General features: G+C 38.8%; 2 protein-coding genes and 2 pseudogenes across 2 annotated transcripts; 2 read left to right on the top strand and 2 right to left on the bottom strand.

Moving 5' to 3' along the window:
* The first annotated feature begins 2,971 nt into the window (after positions 1–2,971).
* On the top strand, positions 2,972–3,907 carry LOC132242271 (olfactory receptor 5AR1). The gene has a single exon (XM_059711173.1). It carries the CDS (start codon positions 2,972–2,974, stop codon positions 3,905–3,907), a length of 936 nt encoding a protein of 311 aa, XP_059567156.1.
* A 685-nt stretch (positions 3,908–4,592) lies between these two features.
* On the top strand, positions 4,593–7,659 carry LOC132241689 (olfactory receptor 9G19-like; annotated as a pseudogene).
* A 1,366-nt stretch (positions 7,660–9,025) lies between these two features.
* On the bottom strand, positions 9,026–9,977 carry LOC132241688 (olfactory receptor 9G4-like; annotated as a pseudogene).
* Positions 9,978–13,364: 3,387 nt separating this feature from the next.
* On the bottom strand, positions 13,365–14,303 carry LOC132241687 (olfactory receptor 9G19-like). Its single transcript, XM_059710620.1, has one exon. The coding sequence runs from the start codon at positions 14,301–14,303 to the stop codon at positions 13,365–13,367; it is 939 nt and encodes a 312-aa protein (XP_059566603.1).
* Between the last annotated feature and the right edge of the window lie 9,494 nt (positions 14,304–23,797).

Genomic DNA, 23,797 nt, shown 5'->3' with positions numbered 1-23,797 from the left:
TTAACATAGCTAATAACTTCATAAACACAAACACCTCCAGTTAGGGAATTTATGTGGAAGAGGAGCTCTCATTCATGATTGCCAAACATAAAAGCCTTAAGCAAAACCAGATGAAAATATGTGCAAAACGTCTGTGAAGAAAAATGTTAGAGAAATACCAGAGTAGAGTTGAAGAAGTATGAAGACATACATGCTCTTTGATAGCCAGACTTAATGACATAAAGGTGGCAATTCTGCTAAGTCAATTTATAAATTTAATGCTGTCCCAATAATACTTGTGGGAGTGCTAGCCAACCTTTATGAAAAGTAAGCACCACTGGGTATCCCATATACTGCTGGCTGCCACATGTACATTTAAATATGAACCATCCATATAGCACAAAAAGTATCATCCTCTTTGAAAGGATTTTCAGGCATCAGCAAACATACCTTTCTAAATTACCATCATAATCACACCATAACAGGCAGCTTAAGGCTATTAAAGGAATCCATGCAGCCCTTATGGTGGACTCAATAATCACAACTAGAGTGGTGATATGAATCCCCTTGTGTTTCCTTCTTTTATTATTGGGGCTTAAGGAAGACAGTGAAATCTTTAGGGAATGACAGTTCACCAAACCTTTGGGTCTCCTAGGATTGCAGAAAGCATTTCATCATATTTCTTCTGGGGATTATTTGTGATTCTGGGGATTAAATACCTCTTGCACACAGAAGCCAAGGTGGGATGAGCAAGCAGCTCAGACAAATACCAGAGCCACTCACTGTCTTTGGAAACTTCTCAGAATATCTGTTCAGTACCATTCATCAAGAGAAGATGAGACATTCAACCCCTCACCAACAGGTAGAAGACAGGTCAGGTCACAGGTCAGTATTTGTGACAAAAGAGAAAATATTGTGACCTACTGGGACTAGAGCAGTGATGGTGAACCTATGACACGCGTGTCAGAGGTGACACGTGAACTCATTTTTTGGTTGATTTTTATTTGTTAAATGGCATTTAAATATATAAAATAAATATCAAAAATATAAGTCTTTGTTTTACTATGGTTGCAAATATCAAAAAAATTCTATATATGACATGGCACCAGAGTTAAGTTAGGGTTTTTCAAAATGCTGACACGCCGAGCTCAAAAGGTTCGCCATCACTGGACTAGAGCATTACACTGCTCAGTGCTCCTTCGAGAGTGTGCTTGCTTGGCACCAGGTCCATGCCATTTTAAAGTTTCAAAAAGAGACACAGTCTGGGGGGTTGGCTTTTAGGTATATCATAATAAGTATGACTTAAAAAAAAATCCAGATTTGGAAAGTTCCATAGAGTTTGCTATCTCCGCTCCATTCATTTCACAGTTAAGGAAGCTGAATCTAATACAGGAATTCACGAAGTCCAAAAAAATAATTAGTGGAAAAAACAAGACTATGACTAGGATTCTAACTCGTACTTCAGTACTCTTTACATTTAAATATGCAAAAGCAGGTGATACATCAAAATCTAAAATACAGATGGTCTATACTTGCAATATTTTGCTGGGTTTGTTTTAAACATTTGAATTATTGTTAACTGTGAAATATGCTTATTTACTCACTATTCTACTATTTCTTCAAGTGTCAGGTGGGGTTGAACTTTAGCTAATGTTAGTCTCATGTAGGTAGATATATATAAATATATATGATAGGAAGCACTACTTTCATCCACCTTAGAATTAAGATAACCTATTATGAATGTATGCACTCCCACAAACAACACAGAATTCTACCTGCTTTCTTGTCTTTCCTAAGCAATAAACCAATTAAAGTAGATACTCCCTGATATCTGCCTTCAGGTTTAGATAGGGGATGTTATTTATTTCTTAATTACTGCATTTACTTTGTTTTGTTTTGGTTTGGTTTGGTTTTACCCACTTCCTTTTTAGACTTTTCCATGGACCAGCTATTCATCCAATTAAAGAGAAAATAACAAATGTATGCTCCTATGTACCCGCAGAGTCGAATAATGCTTTCTCTATTCTCCCTGAGTGAGGGATCCTTGAATTGTAACTTTGAACTGAGCTATGAACAACCTGTTGGTTGGCAATAGAATTGTCGAAAGGCATAGCCTCGTTATACCCTATACCAAACCCCTAGATACTTCTAAAGATTAGGGAAACTAAAAGACTAAGTCTATGCCCATGCATGATAGGCAAGACAGGGGGGAAAGGCAGGAATAAAAATAAAGAGAGTTCACCTTTATTAAATCACATATAGACAGAGAACAATAAAGTGAAGTGAACTTGAGACTCTACTCAGATAGAACCAGCTCTGCTACTTATTGGTTGTCCAATTTGTTGAAGTTACTTAATATCCAGTCTTGTTCTTTTTTTATATAAGATGGAGATAATGGTGGTACCTATTTCATAGGGTTGTTGTGAGGATGATATTAGGTAATATATGCAAAGCATTCAAAGTTCTGGCCTACAGTTAATACTCAGTAACTTCTGCTTTTTCAAAATTATTATCCTTTACCTTTTCTAATATTTTTCACCCTCTGCTCCAAGTATTTCACTTTCTGTAAACGTGTGTATGTATGCGATGTCATGTGTAATACTTTGAGATCCTTGAATATTTCATTTATTTAATTTTTGTGCCTATATGCAATGAGAGTTCATATTTATTCATATCTATCTGCTTTGTTTTAGGAGGAAGGAAGGGACACTCAAAACTGTTCTTCTTTACTGATTAGTAAGGCAGATAAATGCATAGATCAGGTCATGCATTGGTACCATATGACAAGTGACCTCAGAGCACTAAGGTCTTTGGAGAAACAGAATTTACAAACCCCAAGACACTAACATCTACTCCTATTTTGACTGGGCACCTGGAGAGGACACACAACCATCATCTTCACCCTATAAGTCATAGAATCTAATCACTGGGAAGATTTTTAAGGATCACTCCAAACAATAAACCAAATCCAGGCACACACAAAATGGAAAAGATGGATAAAGAAAACCACTCAATGGTGACTGAGTTTATCTTTATGGGCATCACACAGGACCCTCAGCTGCAGATGATCTTCTTTGTGGTCTTCCTCTTGGTCTACCTGGTCAATGTAGTGGGGAATGTTGGTATGATTATCCTCATCATAACAGACGCTCAGCTTCACACACCCATGTACTTCTTCCTCTGCAATCTCTCCTTTGTGGACCTGGGCTACTCCTCAGCCATTGCTCCCAGGATGCTGGCTGACTTCCTCACAAAGCGCAAAGTTATCTCCTTCTCCAGCTGTGCCACCCAGTTTGCTTTCTTTGTGGGTTTTGTGGATGCTGAGTGCTATGTCCTGGCTGCCATGGCCTATGACCGTTTTGTGGCCATCTGTCGACCCCTCCACTATAGCACGCTCATGTCTAAGCGAGTCTGCTTGGTTCTCATGCTGGGTTCTTACCTGGCTGGTCTGGTGAGTTTAGTAGCTCACACTTCTCTCACCTTCAGTTTGAGTTATTGTGGTTCCAATATTATCAACCACTTCTTCTGTGAAATCCCACCACTCTTGGCCCTCTCATGCTCAGACACCTACATCAGCGAGATCTTGCTCTTTAGTCTGTGTGGCTTCATTGAATTCAGCACCATTCTCATCATCTTCGTCTCCTATGCCTACATCCTCATTGCAATCATCAGGATGCGCTCAGCTGAGGGCCGCCTTAAGGCTTTTTCCACTTGTGGATCTCACCTCACTGGCGTTACACTTTTCTATGGCACAGTGATGTTTATGTACCTAAGGCCGACATCCAGCTACTCCCTGAACCAAGATAAGTGGGCATCTGTGTTCTACACTATCATCATCCCCATGTTGAATCCCTTGATCTACAGTTTACGGAACAAGGATGTAAAAGCTGCTTTCAAAAAACTAGTTGGAAAAAAACCTCAAGAATAACAAAAAATGAAAACGTGTTATTATCACAGATAAATGATAGTGATAGAGGAATGGTGGCAGAAAATTTAAAAAATGCAAATACTTTGCCAATAAACACTACCCAAGGTACCATCTATTTGTTGAGTGAGTCTTAATTTTGGAAGAGTTTTATGTAACCCATAACTCTGTTATCTGAAGGAAATATAAATTAATATTTTTGAAAGATGCACTGAGCAAGATTCAGTACTTTTTTATTTTTTATATATTTTTTAATTTCTTTATTGATTAAGGTATTACATATGTGTCTTTACCCCCCCATTACCCCCCACTCATGCCCTCACCCCCCTGTTGTCTGTGTCCATTGGTTAGGCCTATATGCTTACATGCAAGTCCTTTGGTTGATCTCTCTCCCTTACCCCCACCCTCCCCTACCTTCCCTCTGAGGTTTGACATTCTGATCGATGATTCTCTGTCTCTGGATCTGTTTTTGTTCATCAGTTCATTGCTTTTTTATTTAAAATGTATTCAAATATTGGTTAGAAATGAAGACAGGATTTGATAGGGGAAATAAATAGCCCATCATTCTTAAGCATATTTTTTCATGGTCATGAGGAATGACAGGTCTAAATGTTGAATATTTCTCTACTCTGAAAGGAAGTTAGAGAAAATTTAGTTAAATACATTGGGGATGGGGCTTGTGTGAGAAATGACGAACTCAGCCCAGCATCCATCCACTCATATTCAGCAAAAACTTGGAAGTGCTAGGTACATGCCAGGTTCTGGAGGGTACAAATACAGGTACACATTTGCCAACAAGGAGTTTGGTGTGCTTCCAGTTACTGTATTATTTCTCTAAAACTGCTGCCACCAGTAACCAAGACCCTTTTCTTTTCTATCCTCCATCTTTCCTTCAGGCAAATGGTTGGTTTTACAAAATAATTTCTGGATCCCTTTGATCTCCTCTGCCTAATATTTTTAAGTGGTGGGCATGTAAGTTTCACATAGTGACATCCTTTCAGGCCTCAGGGCAGCCATAGGACTCTGGGATCCTGTGAAAGAGACAGTTTTGGATCAATTGCTAAACCTAATATCAGCAAGGTCATAATGTTTACAGGTTTGTTTTCCTGCTTCCCTCTAAAATGTCCCTTACCTTTTTCTCCTTCTCTTCTCATTTTAATTAGACCCTCATCTTTTCCTTGGATGCCAAGAGTTTCCATGCTTTCCACCATCATCCCCAGGCCCTTATTAGAGAATAGTCTCATTAACACTGATATATCAATGACAGGCAATAGAAGACGGTATATTAGTAACTCCTTTTTGAATGTTCTCAAAACTACAAATTTTTCATTAAGAAACAAGGATGTCAGGTATCAATCGTAGGTAAAGACGAAAGCCTGAGAGCTGGGGAAAAATGTTTTTATCAGATATTCTGAAAGTCCATCACACCATCCATTTTGAATACTTACAATCAATAATCTTTCTACCCCAATCCTTCCTCCAGTACAATATAGTCAAATATCAGGGAAACACAATGCTTGTCCTAAAGTATAGAACAGCCCCATTCGTCATTAAAGACACCAAAGAGTTTTAGGGATAAAATACTCAGTATTTATCAAGTTTTCTAGTGGTTGTAATTCTATAGGAGTGACAATTGCTTGCTTCAAAATTATCCAATCATATCATGGATTTCCAAAAGCACATTCCTGATGTTATCTTATAGGGAAAGTACAGTGGCTAATAGACAAGTGTAGAATTGGCAGTCCAGAGGTTTAGCCTTCAGATTATTTTTTATAATCCAATGTGTAAGTCTATATGTTGTGTGAAAAGTAAGGAAAAAGGGTATTCCTATTCCATTAACTATATTAAAGAGAACACCACAAGCCCAAAATGGCATCACTTGTGGGAAAGCCCATGATACCAAACCTAGAGTAATGCCTTACCTGGTTGCTGTTTTAACCTGTCCCTCTATCTTTGCTGCCATGGCTCATTTGCAATGTTCTCACTGTTAAAGAACAGGGCTTTCCAGGGAAAGAAACTTACCAACATTCTCAATGTGGATCATTTGTCCGCTTGATTACTGAATGTCTTTTCTGCAACCAGTGCCCTCTGGTGGACATTTATAATGGAACATGAATATCTTCACACTATCCTCTCCAAGAGATCTATCCACACACCTCTCCCAGACTTCCCTGTCACTAGTTTCCAGTCTTATTCTAAGTCCTTGCTCACTCAGCCAATCTATTAGTTACAGCTCATGAAGCAGTGTAGAGCAAGCATGTCAAACTCAAAGGCTAACATGGGCCAAAAAAACAAGGCATGCTGCCTGCGGGCCATGAGTTTGACATGCTTGTTGTAGAGACACACCTCAATCACCCCTTTCCATACCAAAAAAAAATAAATAAATAACTTATTGTACCCCATGATATTCTGCTTGTACACATTTCAGGCATAAAGTTGTATCTCTATTGATACTGCCCACCAGAAATAATCAGTACTTTCCAAAGCATAGCTCAATCTATGTTTTCTAGTGAGAAAATACAGGTACTTGTTGTGTCTAGAAAACATGGATGCTTTTACAAATGACAGAGCAGTGACAAAAAGAACCAACAGAAAGAGTCTTCATTTGGGGGGGGGGAGGGTTGGTTTTGTTTGTTGGTTTCCTTTGCTATGCAAAACCTTTTTAGTTTGATGTAATCTCATTTGTTTATTTTTTCTTCTGTTTCCTTGCCTGAGGAGATATAATTAGGACAAATATTGCTAAGAGAAATGTTAGAGATTTTACTGCCTGTGTTTTCTTCTAGGACTTTCATGGTTTCAAGTCTTGCATTTAAGTCTTTAACTCATTTTAAGTTTAATCTTGTGTATGGTGTAAGAAGGTGATCTGGTTTCATTTTTTGCACATATCTATCCAATTTTCCAGCACTATTTATTGAATAGGCTGCCTTTACTCCACTGTATTCTCTTGTCTCCTTGTGTTGATAAAATTGACTTGATTAATCCTTACATTTCATTTTCATTGGGCTAACACTTTTAGAACCCAATCCAAAACAAGTTTCCCCAATTCCCACCAATACAGATTGATGAGATCCCATAACGTTTTTAATATATATTTCCTCTAAGGGCAAGCCTTTGATTTATTTTCTGAATATAAAAGCATCTCTTTTGCTGGCTGTGTAGTCCAGGTCTTCTTCTCTGCTGCTGGACTGGCCTACAGTGAGTGTTACCTGTTGGCTGCCATGGCTTATGACCACTATGTGGCCATTTTCAAACCCCTTCTTTATACACAGGCCATGTCAAGGAGATTGTGCATCTGTTTGGTTTTATATTCCAATACTGGAGGCTTTGAGAACATAGTAATACTCAGCAGCAACACATTCACGTTGGGGTTTTGTGGTAACAATGTCATTGACTACTTTTTCTGTGATTCCCACCCCTGGTGAAGTTGGCATGTGACGTGAAAGAGAGCTACCAAGCTGTGCTGTACTTCTCCTGGCCTCCAACGTCATTACCCCCACTGTGGTCATACTTGCCTCCTATCTCTTCATCATCACTGCCATCTTGGAGATCCGCTCCACCCAGTGCTGCCTCAAAGTCTTCTCCACATGCTCCTCCCACCTTATCTCTGTCACCTTATACTATGGCTCCATTCTCTACATCTACTCTCACCCAAGTTCCAGCTATTCCCTTGAGAGGACAAAAAGGTATCTACATTTTATACTGTGCTGTTCCCCATGTTGAACCCTATGACCTACAGTCTGAGAAATAAAGATTGAAGGAAGCTATGAAAAATTCTTCAGGTTCACATTATCTGAAGCCTAAATTGACATAAATTTCTCAAATTAGTGCTCAAGGAAAATGACCTGCTTTGGGATAAGGTTGGAGGACTGTATTAAAAAATACCTCCTTTTATATTCAAATAAATCCAATGAAAAAGGTTTTGTTTGTATTAACTTGTTTTGCTTTAGTGATAAAATTATAATCTATACTATAAAATATAGATTCAATTAATATAGTTTTTTAAAGTAGCATGATGGCTTAATGTAAAGTTGCAGTGTATATATTATATCTGGAATCCCAAAGAAGTAAGTTTGACTTAAGTATCTCCTATCGGATTGACCCACTTTTTTACCTACATGATGGGCTTTATGGAAACTGAAGATGTTACATGAATTTTGGAAATTTGTGGAACACACCCCTAATCTTTATTATCCAGTACCTACAGAACTGTGTAAATGAAAGAATAAGAAAAATTAAAAATATTATGATGAAAAATTTGGGGCAGTGAAGTGTTATTTAATGAATGCAGATGAAAAGAAAGATCAGAAATGTCAGCGCTAGTACAAATGGTGAAGTGGTTATAACTATCAGTCCTAGAATATAGTGGGGCTTTTGTTTGTTGGTTGGTTGGTATCAGCTTAGTTCCACTTGTTATTTTCCTTCGTGGGGAATATGTGATATATGAAATGAGGGAGAATATGGCAAGGTACTCATTCTCTGTGGAGATCACTCTTTCAGGACAAAGCACTGTCCTAGACACATATTTCTCCATGGATTTTAGTAAGGTCTTTTGTTGTGGTGATGTTTTATGGAATCTAAACAACTCTTAAACATTTTGTCTAATATTAAATTGATGTACAAGACACAAATTTTCCAAAGATATTTTCTATGTGCTCAATTAGAGCTTTATGAACGAATATGGAGGTAACGCATTACTAAACGTAAACACTTATAAAATCTTAAGTAAATTTCCATCAGTTTAACCATTCCAAATATTTTTACACACAATAAAGTATACTTGCCAAGCCTCAAAGTCAAACTATGTGCAGAAAACTACTCAATTCTTCTTTTCTCTTTCTAATACCTCAAAAAGATCATCTAAAGGATAAATTTCATGAAAATCTAGTGCTGCAAAGAAGCAAAATAGAATATTGTGGGATATCAAACAACCCAATATTATAGGTTTAAAATAGTTTAATCACAACAAAATAATATAAACAATTAAACAGTGGTTTTATTAATGTTTCATTGTTTTGCATATAACTTACATTTACTTGAAATGTTGCAATATTTACCAACATGTCTGTTTATAAGCCAATAACTTGGAAAGTGCGATGAGTGCATTCTTCAAAAAGATAGCATTCATCTCTGTGGCCTTACGGCCTGTGTTGCTTTCCAGAAGGCCTCTTTGACATCTTTATTTCTCAGGCTATAGATGAGAGGGTTGAGCAATGGGTTGACCACAGTGTAGAACAGGGCAGCCACTTTGTTTTTCTCCAAGGAGTGGATGGAGCTTGGCCTTGAATATATGAAGAGCAAGGATCCATAGAAGAACATGACTGAGATGAGATGTGAAACACAGGTGGAGAAGGCCTTTTGCCTTCCAGAGGCTGAGCAGATCCTCAGAACAGCCAGAAGGATGTTTAAATAGGAAATCAGGATGGCAAGAATACTGGAGAGGGCTGTGAAGCCCACCACACCCAGGAGGACTTTTTCATAGACTTAGGAGTCTGTACAAGACATTTTTACCAATGGTGGTGCATCACAGAAGAAGTGGTCCATGATATTTTTACCACAAAAACTCAGATGGAAAGTATTAGCAGTATGGGCTATGGCATTCAAGAACCCTCCTATGTAAGAGCCAGCTACAAGTCTGGTACACAGAGAGCTGGGCATAGTACCTGAATAAAGTAATGGGTTACAGATGGCCACATGGCGGTCATACGCCATGGCTGCTAGGAGATAGCACTCAGTGTAGGCTACAACCCAGGAAAAGAACAATTGGGCTCCACATCCAGCCAAGGAAACGCATTTATCCTCTGAGACACAATTGGCCAGGATTTTGGGAGTATACACAGAGGTGTACCAAAAATCCAAAAATGACAGATTGCTGATAAAAAAAAATACATAGGTGTGTGCTGGCGGGAATCAATATGAATTAAGATAGCAGGGTCATGTTCCCTGACAAGGTTATTAAATAGGGTGTCAGAAATAGTACAAATAGAATCAACTGACACCAGGGGTTTGCTGAGAAGCCCACCAAGATGAATTCAGTCAGGATGGTGAAGTTTCTCACTTTCATGTCCACAGAGAAGAATGCCAGATGAAGACTTAGGGGGGAAATTATTTAGTGATTTTTCTATTGAAAGAAATAAACAAAGATATCAATTAAGTCAACAGTTACTAGGAGGCATATGGACTTTTATCCATAACTCTCTAGAATAATAGAACTTCACTCTGTGACTTCAGAAGACCCCAGGAACTAGTATTAGAATATGATTTTGAAATTAAAGCTTTCACTTATTAATAGTTTAATGCCAGGAAAGTCCCTCAGTCTCACCAGACTAGAAAAATGAAACTCCCTGACAGGTTGTCTGGGTAAATAAGATATGCATGAAAACACCCAACCCAATGTTAGGTACATAGTGAGTACTCAAAAAATTTTCAGTATCCTTTATGTATTATTGAGAATTTATGTGTCATGCATTGTGCTGATTGATTGTAAATATTAATATACACCTGCTACAATTAAATATATATATATATATATATATATATATATATATATATATATATATATCACTATGTTCCAGTTAGTATTCTAAGCCTTAATCTTAACTCACTTAATTCTTTCTACAACTGTATAATGTAAGTATTATGATGAACCCCATGGAGGTTAAGAGACAATTCTGGGGTCACAGAGCTGGTCAACAGCAGAGCTAGTATTTGAACCCAGAACTGTCTTTACCAAGGGTATATGTTCTCAACTGTTAAGCCAGGTATATCTTTTATAGGTGCATAGGTTATGAAAGCATCCCTCTATTTTTACACAAGAAACTACAAAATCTTGGTAAAGGTAGAGAAATAAATTTGATGAAAGCTTGGGACACTGTACTAAAAGACCCTATCTTATAGTCAAGTGTTTGGACAGAAAATATACCTAACTAAAAGAAAAGGATGTGCATCATTTCTTGGCCTTTGGGCTAAAATCAAGTGAAAAGAAAAAATGTAAACTAAACCACAAACTAGTGACCTATGTGACATATTTTTTCCAAAAAAAGAAATCTACACAATTCTTTACTGATTTCCTGTTTTAAAGAGTAGATTCTGTTATTCTACTGCTTGATCTAGGATAGCCTTGAGGTTTGTTCTGGCTAATGTTTTGCAGCATAGACAGCACTATGCAGACGCCGAGCTTGGGTATCAAGAGGGATGCATGCTTTTCTTCTCATTTTTGAAATCCTTCTACCATGTAAATAAGCTTGGGTGATTTTGCTGGATAATAAGACATTTCGCTACATTCTCTCTGTGACCACAGCTAAAAGCAAGTGTTCCCCTTCACATGTTAGTGCATACATCTTCATCATTCAGCCCCAATGACCTAACAGCTAGTCGCAGATATACGAGCAGACTAGCTGAGAGCAGACACATCTGGCATAGGCAGACTCATTATTGTGTAGTTGAAGTGAGTTTAAATTCTGATTCTACACTTTGGTAGCTCTGCAGTCTTGAGAAAGTCCTTAAAAACTTCTAACTCTCCTAGTCTCATACAATTTGACAAAGGAGTGACAGGTTTGGAAATGCAAAATTCACCGGCCTTGGATGAAGGAGTCCTGTGATAAGCCTGCCACTATCACCTGTGAGATTTTAAGTTACCTGTCATCTCTGAAACACAGAGATGTTTGTGCACAGAAAATAGATCATGAGAGGAGAAAGCAAAAGGGTGGCCATCTGCAAGCAAAGGTAAGAGGCCTCAGAACAAATCAACCCTGATGGCATCCTGATTTTGGCGTTTGAGCCTTCAGAACTGTGAGAAAATAGATTTTGTTTCAGCCATTCAGTCTGTGGTAGTTTGTTATGACAGCTCTAGCAAATGAATACACTTGGTTATCAACACTAAGACTGTTTATGTTGGTACAACTTCATGTTTTTTTCAGGTAAAATGACTACTAAAATGAGAAAATGTGATCCAGCACAATGAAATATTTTCTATTTTTATTAATTCATGCATGAAACTGAAGAAGCAAAGAAATACAAACATGCAGAGAAACTTCATTGTTAACGATCATTGCTTAAAGTAGCAGAGAGTTTCTTTCTTTCTCTCTCTCTCTTTCTTTCTTTCTTTCTTTCTCTCTTTCTTTCCGCCCCCCACCCCCCACCCCCCCCCACCCCCCGCTCCATGATGTGGAAATTCTACCTAATAGAGAGTTTCACTCTGAATCTTGGATGTAAAGCTTTTTGAAATGTATATATCTCTCTACTCATTTCTCTATTTCTCTCTACATTTTCATTTCTGGGTATTTTATACAGCTGCTATACTTTTGTTCTTGATTTTTTAATAGTTGGGGAAAGTATTATTTTTATTGGAAGCTCAGTGGCACTAATTTGTTCTTTCTTGAATCTATTACTAAAGAAATTTTGTATCATGGCAAGCAAAAAAAATGAGTATCATAAAAGAAAAAAATAAACTTGTTTCTAAGGGCATTTCACAGTAGAAATTTACTTATAAACTCCTGACTCTCTCTCACCCAACAAATGGGGTAAGAACTTCTGGACTCAGAAGTTCTGGGTTTGTTTTATTTTTATTTTATTTTTTACCTATGAACTACAATGACTTGAAGCAAGTCATTCACCCCATCTAATGCTGGCAGTGATTTCATAACCAATTTTATTATTCCATATATAGATTAAAATATTTATATACAGGCAACTTATAGACTCTGAAGTGAAAATTCAAATATTGTTTTCTCTCTTTTCTTTTTTAATATATTTTATTGAATTTTTACAGAGAGGAAGGGAGAGAGATAGAGAGTTAGAAACATCGATGAGAAAGAAACATCGATCAGCTGCCTCCTGCACATCTCCTACTGGGGATGTGCCCGCAACCCAGGTACATGCCCCTGACCGGAATCGAACCTGGGACCCTTCAGTCTGCAGGCCGACGCTCTATCCACTGAGCCAAACCGGTTTCGGCTGTTTTCTCTTTTAACCTTCACAGAATCACAATAATTTCATGGACTCTCTTCCGAGCCAACAGTCATAGCAGTTTTTCCAAATGCACCAGCCTCGCTTATTTAAAAATGTATTCAAAAAAACAAAAATGCAGACCGATATTTCCACATGATCCAGTGATTTTATTTGTTTGTTTTATTTTTAAAGTATATTTGATACTAATGACATGAAGATAATCTGTAAAATAAAATACAGCCATTGTTTACCAAATATTTTCACTTAAAAACACTTTGCTCTGTCCACCATTTTCTTTTTTCCCCCTCACCTGAGTATATGTTCATTGATTTCAGAGAGAGAGAGAGAGAGAGAGAGAGAGAGAGCTCTATTGATGTAAGAGAGAAACCTGGATCAGTTGTCTTCCATATGCACCCTGAACAAACAGGATCAAACCCGCAACCTAAGCATGTGCCTTGACGGAGAATCGAACCCACAATCCTTTGCCATATGAGATAATTCTCCAACCAACTGATCAACCAGGCCTGGGCACTCTGTCTATTATTTTTCTCAGTGCATTTTTAACATCTTTATTTCTTACGCTATAGATCAAAGGATTCAGCATTGGAATCACCACAGTATAGAAAACTGACACCACTTTATCCCTTTCCAGGGCATAACTAGTACTTGGTCGGGAGTAAATGAAAAGAATTGAACCATAGTACAAGGTGACAGCTGTCAAGTGAGAGGCACAAGTGGAGAAAGCCTTGAGGCGGCCTTGGGTGGAGCGGATCCTCAAGATGGCAGCGATGATGAAGAGGTAGGAGGCAAAAATGAGCACAGTGGGAGTAATGATGTTGGAGGCAAGTATGAAATAGAGCATAGCCTGGTAGCTCTCCTTCACGTCACAGGCCAACTTTACAAGGGGGGGCAGGTCACAGAAGAAGTCATCAATGATATTGTCCCCACAGAAGTTCAGGGTAAATGTCTCACTGGTAATGATGATTGAGTTAAGAAAGCCACCAACGTATGAAGCTGCAACAAGACTGGTGCATAACTTTGAGGACATCACCTGGGAATAAAGCAACGGGGTGGAGATGGCCACGTAGCGGTCATAAGCCATGGCAGCCAACAGGTAACATTCACTATAGGCCAGTCCAGCTGAGAAAAAGAACTGGGCCAAACAGCCAGCAAAGGAGATGCTCTTGTCTTCAGAGATGCAGGTCATAAGGATTTTTGGATTATAGACAGAGGAATACCAGAGATCCAGGAATGAAAGGTTTCCAATGAAGAAATACATGGGTGTGTGGAGCCGAGAATCAGCACAGATCAGAGAAATCAGGGTGACGTTCCCTAAAAGACTGATGATATAAATGATGAGGAAGATGAAAAAGAGCACATGCTGTAACCATAAGTCAGCTGTGAACCCTAAAAGTATGAACTCTTTAAGTTTGGTGAAATTTTTCTCATCCATTGATTTTTGAGTTTCTGTGGTCCCTCTCTGTGAAAAGATGAATTAAGATATATATATAAGTTCCCCCATCATTGGCCATTTTAGATCATTGAAAAACCCAATAGATGTATATATGTTGTTCATTGTGAGACCTGTTTATGCTGACCTGGGTTAGTTATTCTTGTTGAATAACTAAAAAAATGTTCTATGCTAGCTTAAGAGATCAGTTATTATGAAAATAGCATGTGTCACCTTATTTTTCTTCTTGTTAGAGAGGGTGATTTGTGTTCTTGTCTTCTATTTGCACTTAGGGTAATTGAGGACCATGTGGAAGATATAAAAAGGGGAGTTAGAAAGGATGTGTTGGTTTCTCTTTGGGTCTTTGAATCCTTTTGTCTTTTTCCAGAGAATTCCATGAAGAACAGTTTTATTATTCTAATATTATATTGCATATCCTTGGAAGTTCATTTTGCTATGATTTTTTTAATGCGATTATATTTTATCCAACTTTTTATTCACACAACCAAGAACATGGATTTTCATAAATAGAAAATGTGAAATTTGAATAAAATAATAGATTTTCTTAGGTAATAGGAATCTGAGGCCATAGCTACTTGTCTGAATTTCAAATATACTCTGAAAGGAAGTAAAAATATTAATCAATTGATAATTGTGTTTACAATGTGTTTAAATTTCCTATAGCAGCAATTTTCAACTGGTGCGCTACAGAACTTTTAAAACATGCAATACCTGACTATTTAGTCAAGGGCACTGACCTCTTTTCCCTTCAATTGTCAAATTTAAAATGATAACAGTCAACACAGCAATAGCTGTCTGGTGTGACTTAATCAAAATTGTACCTATTTTTTTGTCAGATCCGCAAAAACATATATTTTTGGTGTGCCACAGAATTTTAGTAATTAGTTTATGTGTACCATGAGATGAAAAAGGTTAAAAATCACTGTCCTATATGATCAAGAGCAAAAAAAAAACCACACACACACAAACAAAACAAAACAAATGCACAAACAACTAAACTGGCCAAATTGAATGATTTGGGGGAATATGGTAGACTGAATAATGGCCCATAAAGATATCCAAATTCTAATTCCTGAAACCTGTGAATGTTGCTTTATATGGGGAAAGAGTTATTAAGTGAAGAATCTTGAGATGTGTAGATTATAACGATGAGCCCTAACTACAATTACAAACATCCTTATATGAAGGAGGCTCAGGGAGATGTGACTACAGATACAAGAAGAGGAAGCAATGGGACCACTGAAGCAGAAGGAGGAGAGAGACAACCACAAGGATGCCAACAGTCATAAGAAGTCTGAAGAGGCATGGAATGGAATCCCAACTAGAGTCTCTGGGTCGGGTGTGGTCCTGCCAATACCTTATTTTTGTCTCGGTGATATTAAGTTTGGACTTCTGACCTCCAGAACTATGAGAGAGTACATTTTTGTTGTTTTAAGCCACCAAGTTTTTGGTAATGTATTAACACAGGAAGTTCTGGAACTTGACCTCTAACAGTCTTCTTGCCTTCAGAAGTAGAAACTAGTAGCTGAACTGTTGCCAGCAATGCGAAAAGCACCATCTCTGCTGGTCTATGTTACAACCCAGTACACACCACAGTAAAAAATGGCTAAACTGTGATTGTCAGGGCTCTGAAATGGCAAAAGATGCAGTATTTCTGCTGTTCAATCAAAATCTTTAAAAATCTCTTCTGCTGGGGGGGGGGGCGGCAGTAACTTAATCTTGGTCATATACTCAGCTATGGACTTAAAATTGAGCTAGAAAAAAAATTTCTCTCTTGTAACTGTATCTATTTGATGGCAAGAATCTATAATTTTTAACTTTACAATAAATATTAATGGTAGAGTCATAGTCAAAGTAGAAATTCTTCATCCTAAGCAAAGGGGGATTGGAATGAGTGACATTTTGATTCCCTTAGTATTTCATGGCTGTCAGCTGCTAAGGTCAGTTTTAACAAAGCCTATTTCCGGAAGCAGCTTAAAAGCAAGAATCAAAAGAACTGGGTTCTGGTGTGGGTTAGCTGCTGCCAATTTTAAATAAACATAATTTCCAAATTCTATTCTCTTATCTACCTTTCTCAGATTAGTGGGACTTTCAAAGTTCACATTTATGAGAAAGCACTTTGAAAACTAAGAGTTAAAACTACACAGTACATTCTCTATGATTTCTTCATCTCTGTATTCAGTCCTTCAGATATGCTATTTGCTTTGTCTTGCAAGGATGTCCCTAGAGTGCTGTGTCCTCATGTAGAAACTTCCCTTCTTTAATATGAGGCCTTTCCATGAGCTGGGAAATTGCAGGGCTTGCTTGCAAAATTACAATTGGGTTTGAATATTTCAAGAGACATTTCTTCCCTAATATCTCTTGTTTTCTTCTACAGTTATTAAAATATAAAATAAACATACATGTCAATGTATATTTATCAATGCTTTTACAAATAAAAAAGGGTTGAAGGAGGCTTAGCATGAGTCATAAGGCACAGGTAAATAGCGTAAATTAAGAAAATGTAAAAAGGAAAACAAGACCTGGACATAAAATGAGGCAGGGATAAACCTGTTGCACACCATGAGTCCTATCTACTGCTCTGTGCAAATCACAAACTTGACTGGAAACTTTCTAGGAACCCATATATATAATTTTTAATGTCCAAAAGATAAGCCACCATCCAAAAAAAATTAGGCAGCACATTACCATTCTTGATATTAACTTTGAAATCATTTCTCCCAAGTTTCTTTGTAAAGAGAATGAGGGAAATTTAAGGCATAGTATATTGAATTATAGTATTATATAGGTAGACACTAAAGAGAGTTTTTTAACCCTTGGCATTTTAAAATGAGGGAAAGGAGGACATCTGTAATACTCTCAACAAGATTTAAAAATGAAAATAAAATAGTTAAAAATAAAGAGAGTTTCTTTGTGCTACATTTACTTGCCATTAATTTGTAGACTTAAATATGGTTGCATGCCTTGTTATAGTCAAGAGATGCTCAGATATCATCTCCCCACCAAACATCTCTCCTCCCTGTCTTCTATAATCTCCCTTCACCAGGAGGTCTCTTTAAAAGGCAGACAGCTCTGAGGGTGATCATCCAAAAGGAACTGATCCCTAGTGATCTCTCAGTCCCCTTCAGACTTAGTGCACCTGCCATCCCTGTCATTCAGTTTGCTACATTAATCAGATACATCTTGACATATATTAATTATAAATGTACAGTATATTGTCAAAGATATAGCTTTATCATATATATATAGATATATATGCCTATATATCTATATCTATATCTATAGATATATACATATATACATATTTGCACTCTTATTAAGGAGCTCCTACCCCATGCACTGCCTAATGTAGAAAAATAAATATTTGTAAGTCATTAAAATATTCACATTTACTATTAAGTTGACCTACTATAAAGGGCCAATAAATTTCCTGTGAGATCACACAAAAAACAATGGTAGGTCACACACAGCTACAGAGGGTTTATGAGAACAAAAACACCCATCAAGTACACATCTAATTGCTTGTTTCACTGAAAGAGAAAATAAGGCCTAAAGAAAAGATATTTCAGCTTCCTTCACCAAATGTAATTATAGGAAAGAAAACTTTATTCTATTTCACAAAGTCAATTTATTATATAGTTTCATTATATTAAGACTCGTTTTGTCTTTTGTTCATAGGACTTACTGACCTTTTCCCCAGGTTAATTAAACATAATACTTACTACATGAACACCAATTACTACTGCATATGAATTTCAACTCAAGTCCAGAATTTCTCACATTACCTTAAAAATGCCTTCTACTCAACTGCAGAAATCCTCTTTTCAATGCTAATAACGCTGGGAGAAAATATAAGCCTGAGCACCCCTTTGGGATATGCTGCAAACAGAAAAGTGTACCTTTGTGTGCTATTCTGGAGCCAAGTGACAAATTGTAAAGCTCAATTACCTTTCCTGATGAAGTAGAGAGAAATTATTCACCATTAATATAATTGATCCAATTAACCTCTAAAGCCCCTTTGCCTTGTGAGTTTTATTCATACATTTGAGATAAAAGAGGATTCAGCAGAAAGGAATAACCAACAGAATAGTCTTCATATAGTAGATACTCAAGAATTATTTGCAGTCTATAACAATAATGATAATGAAAAACTATATAATTTTAGTTCTGAAACATATTCGACTGTCACTTAATAAAATGATCTCATTTACAAACAATGAAATCAAGAGACAGAGCTTGGAGAATTTGAAATTGAAAAACAGAATAACATTTATGTGGTCAGAGCAAATTTTTACCTCTACATCAGACCATGATTATATTTATTTATTTAAAATATATCTTACTGAGCAACTTTTAGGTACTCAACATTGGGATGTTGAGGGCGATACAACTGTGGGGCAAGGTAAGGCATTGGGTGAGCTTTGTAATGGTTGAGTGGCAAGCCTCAATTTTCCTATCTATAAAATGGAAATAACTTGTCTTCATAAAGTTGTTATAAAGATTACATGACATAACACATAATAACATATTTAGAAATATCAATGGGGGAAAAAAAGCAAAAATAAAATAGTGAGAAATATATAGTGCCTGCCCTTGTGGAACTTATGACCTCATAGGAAAAGTCATCAAATACTCATATAAATTTATACTTACAAATTAGGACTAGTGTGTGGAATCATAACAACAGGTGTCAGGTGATTATATACAACATCTGACATAGTGTTCGATCTTAGGGAAGATTTCTCTGAGGAAGTTATATTTGACCTGAAAACTGAAGGATAATAATAAAAGTTCACTAATGAAAGTGGGTGACAAAGGTGGGGAGTTATTGGGGGCGGTAAAAAGAATAGTGTTGCAGGTTCTGAGGAAAAGCATTGTGAACTCCAGGAAGTGAAGAAAGTTTAGAGCTGTCAGTATCTTTTCAGTCTCTATCAATACACCTCTTTGGTTTCAGGTCCAAGAGAGTTACATCCAAGCATAACCCAGATGGGGAGTGCAGGGAATGCTCTGTGAGGGCACAGGGATACCCCTGAGGAGTGGTGGGACTGTGCTAATTGTCACAAGCAGGGTGATAAGAAAGAATAGTAAGGGAGTTTTATAAAGCAGATAAATCATGAAATAACATCAACTAAGGCCTATAATTAGAACAACTAAAGTATAGACCATAATTGATGGAGGGAATCAAAAACGTTAGAGGGATAGACATGCTGGTGTAGATCCTATATAATAAAAAGCTAATATGCAAATGGTTGTCATGCCATCACACCATCACTCTGTAAGGCTCAGACACTCAACACTGGAGAGAGAGGAATGGGGACCAGCCAGGCACAAATGAGCTCGTGAGCGAGGAATGGGGACCAGCCAGGCTGTGGCCCGGGAGAGGAACAAGCCACCTGCCCCATGATCTTGGGCACCAGTGACTGTGTCTGCACCTATGGCCCAGGAGAGGGATAAGCTGCCCACCCCGCTGTCCCAGGTGCCTGCAGCTGCGGCCCAGGCAAAGCTGCTTGCCCAGAGTCCCCTGTGGCTGTGGCCAGCAAAGGTGAAGCTGGCCCAGGTCCTGGGTGCCTGCAGCTGGCCAGAGGGAGGGAAGCCTGGGTCCCAGGTTCCTGCAACCAGCTAGAGGAGGGAATCCTGGGTCCTGCGTGTGGGGCAAATCAGAGGCAGTTAGGGGCGATCAGGCCAGCAGGGGAGCAGTTAGGGGCGATCAGTCAGGCAGAGGTGGTTAGGGGTGATCAGGCAGGCAGGCAGAGGGGTTAGGGGCAATTAGACAGGCAGGCACGCAAGCTGTTAGGAGCCAACGGTCCTGGACTGAAGGAGGCAGTCAGACATCCCCCGAGGGGTCCCGGATTGGAGAGGGTGCAGGCTGGGCTGATGGACACTCCCCCTTCTGTGCACAAATTTCATACACTGGGCCTCTAGTTAATTATGATCATATAAACTACTCAACAATCAGCTAAATGTGAGGTCCTCAAATCTCTTGATCTCAGCAACCCTTTATACTCTTAAAAAGTATTAGAGACCCCAAAACAGATTTTCTGAAAATGGGTTATATCTATCAATATTTACCATTTCAGAAATAAAAACTGAGAAATTTGATATGTTTTATTAATTCATTTAAAAAAATAATAAGCCCAATATAGGTCAATGTAAATAATAGTTTAATAAATATGGATAAGTTTATTTCAATACCAAAAAAATATAAAGTGAGAAATAACAGTTTTATATTTTTGCAATTTTTAAAACTGGCTACATAAGATCATTGAATTCTTATGAATAATTCTAAATTCAACATACTGAGCATTTTGTTTTGATTGAAGTATATAAAGAAAATTTATTCTTAAACAGATATACAATTAGAAAAGGGAAGACTAATCAAAAAATGGGCAAAAGACATAAATAGATACTTTTTAAAAGAAGACAGAAGAAAGGCAAGAGACATATGAAAATATGCTCAAATCACTAATCATCCAAGAGATGCAAATCAAAACGACAATGAGGTACCATCTCACACCTGTCAGAATGGCTATCATCAACAAATCAACAAATGACAGGTGCTGGAGAGTATGTGGAGAAAAAGGAACCCTCGTTCACTGCTGGTGGGAATGCATACTGGTGCAGTCACTGTGGAAAACAGTATGGAGTTTCCTCAAAAAATTAAAAATGGAACTCCCATTTGACCCAGTGATCCCACTTGTAGGAATATATCCTAAGAAAATAGAAACACCAATCAGGAAGGATATATGCACCGCTATGTTCATAGCAGCACAATTCACCATAGCTAAGATTTGGAAACAGCCTAAGTGCCCATCAGCAGATGAGTGGATTAAAAACTGTGGTACATCTGCATGATGGAATACTACGCTGCGGAAAAAAAGGAGTTCTTACCATTTGCAACAGCATGGATGGAAATGGAGAACATTATTCTAAGTGAAATAAGCCAGTCAGAGAAAGATAAATATCACATGATCTCACTCATTTATGGAATATAATGAACAACATGAACTGATGAACAAAAATAGATCCAGAGACAGAGAATCACCGATCAAAACATCAAACCTCAGCAGGAAGGTAGGGGAGGGTGGGGGTAAGAGGGAGAGATCAACCAAAGGACTTGTATGCATGCATATAAGCCTAACCAATGGACACAGACAACAGAGGGGTGAGGGCATGAGTGGGGAGGGGCGATCGGGGGGGGGGGGGGCGGGGTAAGGACACATATGTAATACTTTCATAAAGAAATTAAAAGTCAAAAAAATCAGCAAAACTAAAAGAGAAAAAAAGAAAATGGAAGACTACTTAGTCTTTAGATAATTGTGATACTCTTCTTTGATAATATAACAAAACACTCATATTTTTAAGTTAATTTCAATGTGAAATATGAAGCCAGTATCTGTAATATCTTGGACTGTTATGAAAACACTGAGTATGGACTGCATGAAATTGCCTCAAGAACCCCCAAAGTTTCCTAGACTATACTCTGAGAACCACTGCTCTAAACATATCCCTTGAAAGTACCCAAAGGATATTTTAATCAAGCATAAGTAAATGCATTAGTGAGATAATTGAAAATCTTTGACACTGTCCTCAGAGTCTGGAAATGACAGTAAGAGATGCTGCTACAAAATCAGGTTTCTTGATTTCAAGGAGAATAATAAAATCTTGGAGTTTCATCTAAGAGAGAGCATAAAATAATCACAAATAAATTGGGAACAGTTACTATAATAAGCCCCAGGAATACTTTCAGTTGAGGTAGCTGAAGAATAGTAATGGTGCTGAATAAATTGTGCTAGGTCATATAGCTAATGATGTGCAGATACAGACAAATTTCCAGTGCAGGTCTTCACAACTCCAAAACATATAATGTACTAATTACCAGAGATACAATCATGAACAAAGTAGAAAGAGTCCTTGTCCTTGTGGAGTTTATAGTTCAGTGAACGAAATTCATGCACCAGGGGAGGGGGGGGTTCCCCTCAGCCCAGCCTGTACCCTCTCACAGTCCAGGATCCCTCTTGTAGTCCAGGACGCCTTGCTCCTTACTGCCCACCTGCTTGCTGCTCCTTAGTGCTCAGCTCGCTGCTCCTTAGCGCTGCCACGGAGGTGGAAGAGGCTCCTGCCACCGCCGCTGTGCGTGCCAGCTGTGAGCCTGGCTTCTGGCTGAGCAGCGCTCCACCTGTGGGAGCACACTGACCACCAGGGGGCAGCTCCTGTGTTGAGTGTCTGCCCCCTGATGGTCAGTGCACATCATAGATACTAGTTGTTCCACCATAATGGTTGATTAGGCTTTTATTATATAGACTAGAGGCCTGGTGCACAAAAATTTGTGCACTTGAGGGGGTCCCTCAGCCTGGCCTGTGCCCTCTCACAGTCTGGGACCCCTCCGGGGATGACCACCTGCTGGCTTAGGCCCGCTCCCTGGGGGAATTGGGCCTAAGCTGGCAGTCAGACATCCCTCTGGCAGCCCGGGAGCCCTAGGGGGATGTCCACTTGCCAGCGGGGAGCAGGCCTAAGCTACAGTCAGACATCCTTAATGCTGCTGAGGAGGGGGGAGAGGCTCCCACCACCACCGCTGTATTGGCAGCCATCAGCCTGGCTTGTGGTTGAGCAGAGCTCCCCCTATGGGAGTGCACTGACCCCGGTGATCAGTGTGTGTCATAGTGACCAGTCATTCCCAGTCATTAGGCTGTTAGGGTCAATTTGCATATTACCCTTTAATTATATAGGAGTGCCTGGCCAGCCTGGGTGAGGGGCTGATGGCTGTTTGCAGGCTGGCCACAGCCCCTTCAGGGTAGGGGTCCCCCCGGGGGTGCCTGGCCAGCCTGGGTGAGGGGTTGATGGCTGTTTTCAGACTGGCCAACCCCCCCAGCAGGGACTCTTACCCCATGAGGGTGTGGCCATCCTGGGTGAGGGGCTGATGGCTGTTTGCAGGCTGGCCAGGCCCCCAGCCACCCAAGCTCCCAGTGGAGGCTGGCTGGAAGCAGATATCTGGGATTTATTTGTCTTCTATAATTGAAAATGTGTTGCCATGAGCCAGCTCAGGGCAGGCAGGAAGCTTGGCTTCTTCCATCGCCCGGGCAACCAAACCTCCTGCTTGCTCCAGCTCCGTGGCTGCCAGCTGCCATCTTGGTTGGGTTAATTTGCATATGGTCACTCTGATTGGCTGGTGGGTGTGGCTTGGGTGTAGCGAAGGTATGGTCAATTAGCATCTTTGTCTTTTATACAAAGTCTTTGTCTTTTATACACTTTTATACAAAGTGTAGATTGTCACAACTACAGAGCAAAGCAATTTCCTAGTGTGATTTTGAGAGGTTACATGACTTTCCCCAAACCAGGAAGAGAATTAATGACAGGTTTAATATCATCAGAACTCTTCAAAATGCAGTTTGTATATCTCAGGCACTCTAGCACTTAGCTCTTTACCCTGCTTTTCTACCTGAATGGCTAGCTCTACCTCCACCAGAGCAGTTCTAAAT

The sequence above is a fragment of the Myotis daubentonii genome, chromosome 9, assembly GCF_963259705.1.
Source record: "Myotis daubentonii chromosome 9, mMyoDau2.1, whole genome shotgun sequence".
Taxonomy (NCBI): Eukaryota; Metazoa; Chordata; class Mammalia; order Chiroptera; family Vespertilionidae; genus Myotis; species Myotis daubentonii.
Note: the sequence above shows the minus strand (reverse complement) of the source record. Positions and strands in the feature narration are given on the sequence as shown.

What these genes read in the sequence shown, in the direction of transcription:
- LOC132241687 (XM_059710620.1), bottom strand. Translation starts at nt 14,303, where the DNA reads ATGGATGAGAAAAATTTCACCAAACTTAAAGAGTTCATACTTTTAGGG.
- LOC132242271 (XM_059711173.1), top strand. Translation starts at nt 2,972, where the DNA reads ATGGATAAAGAAAACCACTCAATGGTGACTGAGTTTATCTTTATGGGC.